Source organism: Vigna radiata, chromosome 8, assembly GCF_000741045.1.
Source record: "Vigna radiata var. radiata cultivar VC1973A chromosome 8, Vradiata_ver6, whole genome shotgun sequence".
In the NCBI taxonomy this organism is placed as follows: Eukaryota; Viridiplantae; Streptophyta; class Magnoliopsida; order Fabales; family Fabaceae; genus Vigna; species Vigna radiata.
Genome location: NC_028358.1, coordinates 36,443,957 through 36,456,860, shown reverse-complemented (window position 1 = coordinate 36,456,860; position 12,904 = coordinate 36,443,957). Strand labels below are relative to the sequence as shown.

The following is a 12,904-nucleotide window of genomic DNA, read 5'->3' as shown; positions in this document are numbered from 1 at the left end:
AATGTGAAAATCTGATGAAGTAAAGAATAAAGTAAATAGGGTAACTTTTTTTAATAGGGTTACTTTTTTTAATAGGGTTAAAAGAGTAAAAGTACAAAAAACAAAAAGGTTAATTTTGGAATTAAGAAAAATAAAAAAAATAATTGGGGAGGTGGATCTCCAACCGGTGGAGGTGCAGGCATCAACTCCTTATTACTAATTGCAATCCTAGAAGAGCGAGAGAGCTTATTTCGATAAAAAAAAATAAAAAAATCGTTTTATGACACATTTTATGTATTACAAAAAGTTTATTCTCAAATACATTTGGCGCGTTCTCAAATGTTTATTCTGAAAGTTTCTTTTGAAAAATAATAACTCTCAAATTCTGGAAAAGTTGCTTATCTTAGTATATCTAAAATATATTTTGAATCGATTTAGGTTACATTATATAATCTGGAATTATTCTAAATTATAAATTTCAAAAATATATATTTTTGAAATGATTGACGTGCTGAGATGATTGGGTGTTGCCATGTTATGTTGACAGTGTTATATATTATAACTTTGAAAAAGTCGTGTCAGATTTCACTTGATTTTAAAATGTTTTATTTTTAACTGAAGTCGATTTGTAACTTAATACGATTGTAATATTACCTGAAATTGTATTTTGCTGCAAATTTTATTTTAATTTTAATTCAACTCATGTGATATGTGTTTACTATAATAAAGTTGTATCAAGTTATGAATTCATAATTAAATTTATCAAATCTAAATTAAATTTGGAGCGTGGTGATAAAATTCTGACATATTTTTTCTCTTATCTAGAAAATGTATCTTTGTTATTGAAAAAGATATATCTACTTGCAAAAAGACTATTACTCAAATCAATAATCTATATAAATATTTATGAGAAAGAATATACAAATTATATTTATAAGATATAGATCGTGGTGTATATTCTTATTATAACAAATAGTAATAAAATTATAAATAATAACTAATACACTAAATTATTAAAATTTAGTTATAACATATAAATATAATTTAAATAGGTGTAAGTTTAAATAGCACTTAATAAAAAGATTTAAATAATTTTATTAGATAGTACTTTTTAATATGTTTATGTGGTGAATCAAATCATTTTAATAATTTTATAGATAAAATTGTGTCATGTTGATGTTTTTTTTTTATATATCCATTTCACCTTCAACGTTCTCCGTTTACATATTTAACTTTTTTTTTTATATTTTAGTTTATTATTTTTATTTTATATTTTATTTTAATAATATTTTTTATTTAAATAATATATTACAAAAATAAAAAAAATATTAAATACCTTATAGATTAATTTAAAATATAAAAAAATTAAATAAAATTTCTATAATAATTTAAAATACAATAAATTAAAAAACTAAAAACTAAAAAAAAAAAAATATGTGATCACATTCGATAACAGATGTGTGGCACATCCATAGTAATTATATAAAAAAAATATTTAAATAATTAATTAAATAATAATAATAAATTAAATTAATAATTATTATTTTATTAAATAAAACAAAATTAACATGTATATAGTTACGTAATAAATTAATTTATTTTATTTAATTAAATAATAATTATTAATTTAATTAAATTGTAAATTTTTTTAATTAATTATAATGAACGATTGTGTCACGTTCGTTTATGTTGTTTTTAAATTTTAGTTTATTTAAATATTATATTTTATTTAACTTATAGATTATTTTTTTTTTTACAAATATATTACGAAAATTAATTTATTTTATTTAATTAAATAAATATTATTAATACAATAAATTAATAAACTAAAAACTAAAAACTAAAAAGAATATAAAGTTTAAATGAACGTGGACATATCTGTTAATGGATGTGACATATCTGTTGAAGTGGACACATCTGTTAATGGATCTGACATATCTGTTTGAAGAAATTTTTTTAACAGATGAAAAAAAATAAAGTGTAAAATTTTTAAAATATAAAAATTAGTTTTGAAACTTTGAAAACATGTGATGGTACAGGAAATAATAATTGGAGTGGTGTAGGAAGTAACTCCATATTTAATCATAAACAAGAAAGTTGGGCCTGACTGCAATGGTAATGGTCCCAGTTTCGGCCTGATACGAAAGTGAAATAACACTGTTTAGGTTGGAAACACTATAAACGAGTTTTATTTTTCTGACGTAATAAATTGAAATTTAATTTTTTGTTATACTCTCCTCCAAACAGAATGCATACGAGAAAAAATATATGCAACAATAACAACAAAAGAAATATACGAGGTGCATGTTTTAAACCAGTATACAGGACTAAATTAATATCACGCGATCAAACAAAAATTTCATCATCTACTACGATTTTTAAAAAAAAAACTTACAATTAAATATTTTAAATAAAAATTCTGTCGAAATATTTTACTATAAAAATAATTAGATGTTTAATATTGATATGTTTTCACTTTTTTATTTGTTTATTTCTACATGTAAAGTGAATAAAAAAATATATAAAATGCTGAACATTTTGCATTGACCAGAGACAATAAATTTATGGGTTAAATATGTTTTTGGTTCCTTAACATTTAGTGAAAATTAGAATTAGTCTCTTTTCAAAACTTTGGTCTAATTTAGTCCCCAAACTTTAGAAATGTATGAATTTAGTTCTTTTGACCAAATTTTGTTAACTTTATTTGTTATTTCAAATGCGTTTCTCAGTTGACACTGAAGCAAAAATGTGTCAAACAATGTAAACAACTCAAATACTATCTTGAAACGTGCTTGAAACATCAAATAAATCTAGGAAAATTTAGTTAAAATGACTAAATTCATATATTTCTAAAGTTGAGAGATTAAATTAGGCCAAAGTTTTGAAGAAGGATTAATTCCAATTTTCACAGAAAGTTAAGAGACTAAAAACATATTTAACCCAATTTTTATAATACCTAAAAGTGACTACATTTTTTTCTTCCAAAGAATCAATTTTATAAAATTAGGTTAATCTTAGAACTTAATAATACTTTATAAAGTAAAGATACATGTTAAGGGTTGGAAGTCTCGACTAAAAATAAAGTCAAATTATAATATAAGTGAGGTGCAAACTTCAGCTTATAAACTAGTTTTGTGGAATCAGGTTAGACTTAAAAATAACTTTTTAATATGATATTAGAGTCATGGTTGGAATCTATTCCATCTGTTATCAGACCATTATTGAACTACCTATTTTTACTATCACACACGAGATGTTGACGAAGGAAGGAGATGTGTTGAAAGTCCTCATTCTATTAGAAATAAAGTGTGAATTTTTGTGTGATGGAAACGAAAGACTTACATAGGTGAAAAAATGGTTCTCTGATATCCATTATAGAAAGAGACACTGAGTAGAAAACAAAGGAAAGAGAATAGAAACAAAAGTATATAATTTAAGAAAAGAAGAAAGTACAGAAATGTAATGAAATTGGTTTTATATTCCGTGGTAAAGATGATAAAAAAAAGTTGGTTAGGTTTTCTTTTGGGAAGGCTGACAATTGATGTGTTGTAGAGTGGTACTGAGTTTCCATCACTCCTTCTTTACAGAGTAACTTCAATGTGTGTTGCCTGCCTCCTCACTAACAAAGGGAATCATGCTTACCATAACATGACAAGTTTATACACACTTTTTCTTTCCCTTTTCTCTCTTCTCTCAATTTATTAATTTATCAAATTAATTTTCATTATTATAAAATAATAAAATAATTAAGACGGCTTTCTGTTCTGTCCCTCTCAATCTCATTATCCAAACACAAATAATGATATTTCCTTTTTATCGGACTTTGTTTTGTTATTTATAGTAAGCTATTATTTGTAGTGTCGTTCATAAACGGCGCAGAATCCGCCTCATTAATAAAATCGGTGGTGGTGCGGTTGTGGATTCAATTATTGGCTCAGATTCAACCAGCCATTTTGAATTGAAATCATTATTAAACAACATTGAGATCCTCCTCGTTAAACAGTATATTGTCTTCTTCATTCTATGTTTCTAGCCTTCCACATAGCTTCATCTGCTGTTCTTTCCGAATCTCACTGCAGATGTCATCATGTGCTTCCTCTGCCCAAAGAGAATAGCACCATTATTTAATTACTATCAATCATTTCAACTTTTAAACAAACTAATCCTAATCACTATCCTAAATTCACAAAATTATTTATTATAACCATCATTTCAAGGAAAAGAAGATCAACCGAATGAAGTTAGTTTTTATTAGTTAGATCAGATTCATCCATTGCATTTCAAACACTGCCTCTATAGTTTTACAATTCTATCACGACATTCAAAAATAATTCTTAGATACTAAAAACGGAAAATAATTCACATGCAAAAAATAAATAGTTTTACGTTGTACCTATAATTTTCAACGAGACTACCCCATTAAAGTAAAACAAAAGAAAGCCGAAAAATATAGAAGATGGATTCAGAAATTTTCTATCATTTTCTGTCAGATGAGTGTTTCGATTCTTACGTACAAGGATTCTAATGTCCAAGTTAAGGTAGGCAGGAAAATATAAAGTGCGTGGAATTAGAGTGTATGTAATATAATCCATTGACCTTAATATCCTTTCAACTTACTTATTAATCTCCTTAATATCATTTATAACATACGTTTTCATTTATGCATATTAATTTTTTCAAAATGTATTAATTAAGTTAATTTTAATATAAAAAGAGATTAACTTTGATTATTATTTTGGTTTAAAAGTTTTGAAAGGTTTCTTCCCATCAAATCATTAACTACTAATTAATAACAAACCATCATTAACATTTTAGTGGTTTGTTTTAAAGATAACTCATTATATATCAATAGTATATATCATAAAGGTGTGGTCCAAGTCTATGAACCATTATATTTGAGTTGAGTTAACTAAAAAGAATTACAAATTTTGATATAGGCCAAAGTTGAAAATAGTCTACTAAAAATCTCATCATTAAATCTTTAATAAATTTGACAATTATCAATGAGTTTTTATCCAAGTTATGTTATTTGCAAATTATATATTTTGATATGTTATATACAAATTAAATTTTTTGACAACTTAACATCTTGTTATATAAGGATTTTCCCAATTGTACCGTACAGTCAGATGATCCCAATAGATAAAGAAAAATGGACGATCTAACGTGTTAAAGACTTAAATATGAGATAACACATAAACATATAAAAAAAAAGATTAATACTTTTTTTCTTTTATTAATCTCATAACCAATGGTATATTTATATACAAGTGTCAAATGACAAATAATAATAAAGATAAAAAAAATCTTAAATTAGACTATTGAAATTTTATGACTCTACGTCATGGATACTATTAATATTGAAATTAATTACACGACTGATGATTGAAAATCTATATTGTTAATTGTTAGAATTCCTTCATATCATCTTACAAGTAAATCAATAAAAAATAAAATTCAAGTCCCATTAAAAATAATTAAGAAAGGAGATACTATGGTTGTTATACATTAATAATACAATATATTTTCTTAAATTAGACTATTGAAATTTTATGACTGTACATCATATATACTATTAAATTGAAATTAATTACATGACTGATGGTTGAAAATTTATATTGCTAATTGTTAGATTTCTTCATGTCATACTACGAGTAGAAAAGATAAAAAAATAAAATTTAAGTCTCATTAAAAAAAATTAAGAAAGAATACATTATAGTTGTTATGGATTATTACAAAGGTAGTCCTTCCGTCGTCTAATTTACATCTAATGATAAAATAATTTACATAAAAAAAAAACACTTACATTTTTAAAAATAAGTGAAAATGATTTATGTTGAGCTCTTGACTAATATAAAACAAATAATTTATGTTGAACTTCATAATGTCTAAATGTCAAAATTGTATTATCTGAGAATTCATTTCTCACCAAATCTTCTTGTGGTGGACTTCTCATGAAAAACCATTTGTTTGATTTGTTTCGTTGTTGAGATCTTTGCATTTTCATGGAAAATTTTTCGACTTCAATCCCCTTCTTGTGTGGCTCAACCTATATCTTAAGTTTGTTATCTTTGTTCACCAACTCTTTTCTAATATAATCAAAATCCTTAATTTAATATATAACACGCATAAGTGAAACAAAATCAGAAATGGTAATTTTGTTATAGCATTTTTTATTAGTTGCATATTTTTCTTAGATTAGACTTAGTACAATCTAATATATATTTATGTTTTTACATTATAATTAGTATAATCCAACATAAATTTACGTAATGTGTTTTTCATATGAGATAAATTTACGTGTCTTGGATTAAAATTATAATTGATGTAAAAAGTTAAAAATAACAAATATAAATTTTTTTAATTGGGTTAATGATATATACTTAATATTAGAATGTTATTTTCATTTATTGTTAAATTAAATATATTAAAGACGAATAACACCTTAAAAAACACATTTTCCTTCTGTAAAATTTTCCATCAAACTACACGAGTGAAAATAAAACTAATCATAATTCCTTTCTATTTTTTTTATATGTTTTCATTCAAACATTTTAACAAGATCTAGATATTTTCACTATTTTTTTCATCTCATATCTATACCCTTTCCATTCTTATTTATTTTATAGACAGAAAAACATCACTGACTAATCTAAGGTATAGAAACGAATAACGTGTTTTTGCATCACATATCACATGAAGTTTTGTTGTGTAATGAATAAATGAAAAGTAGATAAAAAGAACAGAAACGCAAAACATAGAAATAATGGAAGAAAATAAAGTATGAAAAGAAAGTGAGAAGCAATGCAAACATTTGGCTAATCTCCTGGGTGCACTGTGTCAGATGCTTCAGTTCTTAGTAGTGTTGTACCACTAAAAAGAAGAAGTCATAAAGATCAAGAACAGAAAATAATAACCTTGGACTCTATATGGTTGAATTTCTCAACCTCAAATAATTGTGGAAGATGAGATTGGATAATGTTGGATCTTCGCCTAGGACCCTCCTATCTGTTTTTTATGAAATCGAGAGAATATAACACAAACTTCAGTTTCATGAAGAAGCATCATAAACACATGAAAGTGTCAAATGCTGACCATGAAAAGTCTAGGAACAGGTTAGAGTAATCATTCGTGGGGACATTTTATGATTAAGGTGTAACACAAAATGAAAATAATTAATCTATATGTTGAGAGTCTTAGGGCTTGGTCAAAAGCGGACAATGTCTTATCATATGTGGAGATTTATGTGTGTGCCGAACCTTCCTCCAATATTAGATTGACTAAGTCAAATTATAATATATAAGTAAGGTGTAAACGTCATTTTATAAACCAGTTTTGTGGATATATGAATGAGAGAAAAACCTTATATTACAGACCAAATCAGACCAGTTTTGTAAGATTGAGTTAGACGTATAAATTTTGAGAAACAAAAGAACATCGAGCATACCTTGGATCTCTCTCTCCCTTGTTCCAATTGTAATCCTTTTCGTGACAATGACGCATCCAATTGTAAATAAGTTCTGAAAGGTGGTAATCTTCATTGAAACTTGTGCTTTACTTCCTCTTCCACCTCTTTCTCTTCCATATAAGCCACCGTCACTTTATTCCTTCTCTAACTTGTAAACTACTTATGCCTTACCCTTCATCATCTCCATCCACCATTGCTAAACCTTTTTTTCTCATTATTTTACGCCCACGCCACCTTTTAGGACACTTGCAAGAGTAAAGACAAAGAAACGTAAATATCAAGCCATGGGATTAATTACATGCGCAGGCACAGATCCAACATCACATGCCAACTACATTATTAATTCACATCCACTCATTCATTCTTTCTACCTATACAAATCAAAATATATTTACTCTTTCTCTATTATTTTCTTTAATTACTTTTAATTAATACATAACTATACTTCCCGATAGCCTTGCCAATCATTGAAACCAGAGACACACCATATTTTTATTTATAGATTTCCCACTCTTCTCTCTTTTTTACTTATGTTTTTATTGTTAAAGTTAAAACTAAAATAATTCTCATAACCTTTTAAATACTAGAAAAAGTTCCTCGTAAAAAAATATAAAAAGTGTTTTCTTTTTTTTTTTTTAAGAAAAAAAAAACTATCCTATCCCACTAGTTATATATAGCTACAAAAAGTTTGTCTTGAAAAAGGAGTTGTTAGAACTTCGAAATATTTCCACAGTTAACTTTTGGATAAAAGTTTTTTTTTTTTAATTATCATCATAAATCGAAGTTGGAATTACCTTTATTTAAGAAATTTTTGTATTTATAAAGAGAACACGTTGTAAATATGCGTTGTATAAAAAAGAGAAGAAACGTAGAGCACTGCATCGTTTGAGGCTTATTTTCAGGACTTTAAGACATAGACGGCATGAAGTTAGCTGGGCATCTCTGTAAAGTTAATAATAATTTTATAATTTCGTTAAAAATAAAAATATATTTTTTTCTCTTTATAGTAATGGTAAGATACCCTATAGTACTGTAGTATCATTCTCAGTTTCTGCTCCTTGATTGTCCTTTTGTCCATGCTTGCCAGTAAAAGCAAGAACAAGATTGGGTTTCACTCTCATCTATTTGGCTACTTAAATGTAAAGCTTAAGTTCAGTGGTCTATTTTTATCAATGTCTGACGTAATTTATTTTAAATTTTTATCTAAATCAAAATTTATTTTGCGAAATGTTTTATAGTTGAAGTTATAGATAAATGGGTCAAAATAGATAAATATTTAAATCGACAAAGAAGGTTTTTGCTTTAGAGAATTGCACTGGCTAAGAGTGAAAAAAAAATGTAAAAAATGGCTGTATATAATATATAAACTGTATTTTAATAATTTCTTTTTTTAGGTAATCATGTTATTTGAACAAAATATTTACTGGTTTTAACCCTGATTATTTTTCACTACAGGATTGAATACAACTTTAATAAAGTCTCCTTGTCACTTTTCTTATTCATAAAGTTAAAGTTAACAATATTATTAGAGCGATAACCTCAGTTTTCCTCAAATCAATGACGTTTTCGCACAATCAATTATTGATCAAGTTGAACACAAATTTCATTTTAAAACAGGATAAGAAAAAGGATCCGTAAGAGTACATTTTTGTAAAGTTATTTTATTCAATACCTCTTCGTACTAATTAATTTTGATTAATTCAATTGGTAAATTGAAACAATTATTCAGCAAACAACATTTTCTTCAATGTAATTAAATTATAATAATATACTGAATAATACAAAAATAATATATGATTTATTAAATTTTAGTGAGCTTTTTTAAATTAAAATCAAAATATTCTAAAATAATAAATTTTAGTTTTTTAAGATAATTAATTAAACTAGTAATTTTATGAAGGTTTTAGTCCTTGATAAAGTTTTTGGTAAAGTTAATCCCTTAAATTTTTTATAAAGAATAATATATGGATGTTATATTTTTATTTATGCATTCTCATAGTTAGTATTTAGTTATATTCTTTTTTATACATTAACTTAAATTTCTTTAAAAAAGAATCAATGGCTCTACAAAATTTTGTAGACAACTTATTTAATAGTTTTCTTTAATTGGCGATTAAATTAAGACAGTGTAACGTATAAAGATAGTAATTGTGGTAAGAGTTACTTGTAATGAACGAAACATACGTTATTGGTATTATAAAAGTCCTAAGTTTTTTTTAATAAGTATAAAATTGTTGGAAAAAAATTTCAACTGATATCATGTGTCAATTATATAGATATATACCACTTAATAACTCCATGTGTATCATAATCCCAGTCAATTAATTCAACTATATTGAATAATATAAAATTACACTTCTGATCATATATATAGATCGAATTTCATTTAAATAAGATATTTATTGGTCACGTGTTTTTAGGTAAAAAGTTTCTTATATTTCAAATAGCATATTATAGTAATGAGAATAAAATAGTGATCGGTGTATAACATTTTATAAACTTGATTTATCAAGAATTTGAATTGAATATCTGATTAGTTTTACGCTGTATAATAGATATGTATAACGCATTTTCTAAAATAACAAAACCCATGTATAAATAACACATATACACACCTATATATACGTGCACACACTCGCGTAAAAAATACAATATTTTATTTTACATATAATTTATATAATCTTAGTTAGGTGTTGTATGATGTAATGTAAGAACTTATCTATCAGTTTAATCGAATGCTAAAGTTTTGAAGAGTACATTAATTAATGGCAACTAATTAATATTTTTGTAGAGAAAAAAAAAGGATTCGATATCTCACCAAAATCAGAACATTATGATACTTACAAACTAACAAAATTCTATATGGATAAGGAAATTTCAACTGTTATGAAATACACTTAGAAACTAAAATTGAGATATCTCGTGGTTTGAATTACACTTTCAAACTAAGAAAATTCCATATTGATAAGGAAATTTCAACTGTGATGAAAGACGAGTGTAATTGACTTAATTATTAATTATATATTAAAATTGAAAAATTGTATTTGTTTTATAAAGGAAATTAGTTTACCCATATATCGAGAAAAGTAGTGTTAGCGTAAAAATATAGTTAGCATGGATTTGATGGATATGGGGATCTGAAAAGGAAATATTAAAAAGAAAATGAAGCAGAAGAAATTTGTAATTATTAGGTGATGAGCTGGTAGAATAGATAGATGAAATCTCCTAGTAGCCAAAAAAAGAAAAGAAAAAAGAGTCTCGGAGTGAATTTCCAAGAAAAAAAATGATTGAATTCCACGTTTAGGAAAAAAATTCAAAAATGGCGTCTAATATATATAATTGTGATCCTTGTAGAAGATTAGTATTAATTTGGTAAAAAGGACAAAAAAAAAAAATGGTAGAGGTTAAAAAAATGAAGGTGTGATCTCTTCCATTTGGTGTTATTTATTCCATTCCTCAATCTCTATCGCAGACAAAATCAAAAGTTGTTTCATCAATCCCAAAGCTGTGTCAAATACTTGACCTTATTGTACAGATTCATGCATATTTGTCAGACCACATACGCATATAGGTAACAATTTACCATGTAATTTCAGAACCCTATCCAACTAGCACTCATCAATTCCATTACGTAACACTACCCACCCACCTCATCCACCCTGTCTTCTTCCACTTTCCCTAACATTCAATTAATCAAACACTTTCTTCAATCAACCAACAAACCCACCAAATTAAACACCACACCGCCCATAATTCAACCCCAATTTCTCAAAATCATCGCTTCTCTCCCTTGGGATTCGTATGCAAGAAAGATAAAACCGTCAAATTAAATCAAAGGAATTGCAGATTCTAAAAATTGAAGGATTCCAGAGAATTCAACGCTATGTTGATTGGATTAATGAACATATACGATTGGGGATCCAATATTTCACATCTTATACAAAGTGAAATATATATAACATATAAAAAAACCAAAATTAAAAGAGAGAAAAAGAAGGAAGAAATTGACCAAAGAAGTGGAATTGGATAAAAAAAAATTGTGTAATTTACGGAGTTTAGCAGGGTCCGAGGGTGTGGGTGTTCGAGGGAGCTTGGGTTGAAGTTTTTCATGTACAGGTGCAGCTCCTCTTGGGAAAAGTGGATCTGAAAAACGCGTCCATGTCCTCCTTATTCGTCACATCGAAGAACTGAAAGTCGTCAAAAAGCTTTCTTTTGCACGAGGCGAAGGCCTTCGGCTTCCGCGGGGCCGGCGGGCAGCTCATGATCGCCGGAATTTTGCTCTCCTTCGACGTCGGGGTGCGGTAGCTCTCGTCCTCTTCGGCGACGGTGGGTGCGTCGGCTGGGACGGTGACGGTGACGGCGACGGTGACGGTTTCCTCTTCGAGGGTTTGGTTGTCGGCTCGCGTGAGGACGGAGGAGGAGACGAGGGCATCGAGGTGGTGGTCGGAGGGGACGTCGTCGATTTTGACGGCGGCGATTCGGAGCTTGGGCAAGTCGTGGTGGAGGTGGAAGTCGGTGGACATGGTTTCGATGTTGGTGGAGAAAAAAAATTTACTCAACGTGAAGTGCGTGAAACTGCGTTTGTTGGTGTTTATATAGACAGGGTTCGGGGTTGAAAAACTTTACGGAAAGCTTTGAAAGCGTGCGTTGGAAGGGTTTGAAGGTGAGGATGAGAGAGAAAGAGAGAAGGGTAGGATTAGAGCGAGAAAGACTGTAAAGAATGGTAGGAAGAGAAAGAGAGTGATAAGTGTTTTTGGTTGGGGTGGGGTAAGCCTAATGGGGCAGCCATCTCCATCACTAACTCCTTTAATTTCACACTCACGCAACTTTATTACAATTTTTTTTTTTTTTTTTTACCTCAACTTCATCTCATTTAATCTCTTATCAGTAACTCTTGCGTAAATTTAACTCCTCTTTCTACTTTCTTCCACTGTCGTTTTTTCATTATCTGCGTTAGGTTGCAACAATTAATGGTTTAGCCATGTGAATCTAGAGTTAGAGAGTTGCCAAACTAGACGCAAATTCAACCAACCCTTAACTAATCTCATTTATCGTCAATTAATATTCTACACTAAAAACTCTTAACTCCTTCTAATTACTTCCTTAATTTCTCCTCTCCCGAATATATTTTCATAAACTACTTTCCATCTAAAACCAGCTTAATTACGACAATAACGAGGTATTGCTTTATTTGGATACATTAATAATAATAATTGTAATGAAAAATAAAATAATGGTGCTTCATTCTCATATCTCCAGGACTCGTTACCATATTTACCACAGAATAAACCAGTTTGCTCCTCGCCTGGTTTCTTTCTTTTCTGGCCTTCGTACCTTGTATGAAAAAATTCACAGCCGGGGGCATTTTTATGTTCCGTGAAATAGCACAGAGTTTGGTGAAGGACGAATGGCAAAACTCCGCGTGTAAATGTTTGACCTTTTTGGACAATTTTACCC

General features: G+C 27.9%; 1 protein-coding gene across 1 annotated transcript; it reads right to left on the bottom strand.

Moving 5' to 3' along the window:
• Positions 1-11,294: 11,294 nt before the first annotated feature.
• On the bottom strand, positions 11,295-12,217 carry LOC106771176. Its single transcript, XM_014657100.2, has one exon. It carries the CDS (start codon positions 11,968-11,970, stop codon positions 11,554-11,556), a length of 417 nt encoding a protein of 138 aa, XP_014512586.1. The 5' UTR covers positions 11,971-12,217; the 3' UTR covers positions 11,295-11,553.
• Positions 12,218-12,904: the final 687 nt, after the last annotated feature.

Bases quoted from the DNA above. Each gene is read 5' to 3' on its own strand.
- LOC106771176 (XM_014657100.2), bottom strand. From the start codon at position 11,970: ATGTCCACCGACTTCCACCTCCACCACGACTTGCCCAAGCTCCGAATC.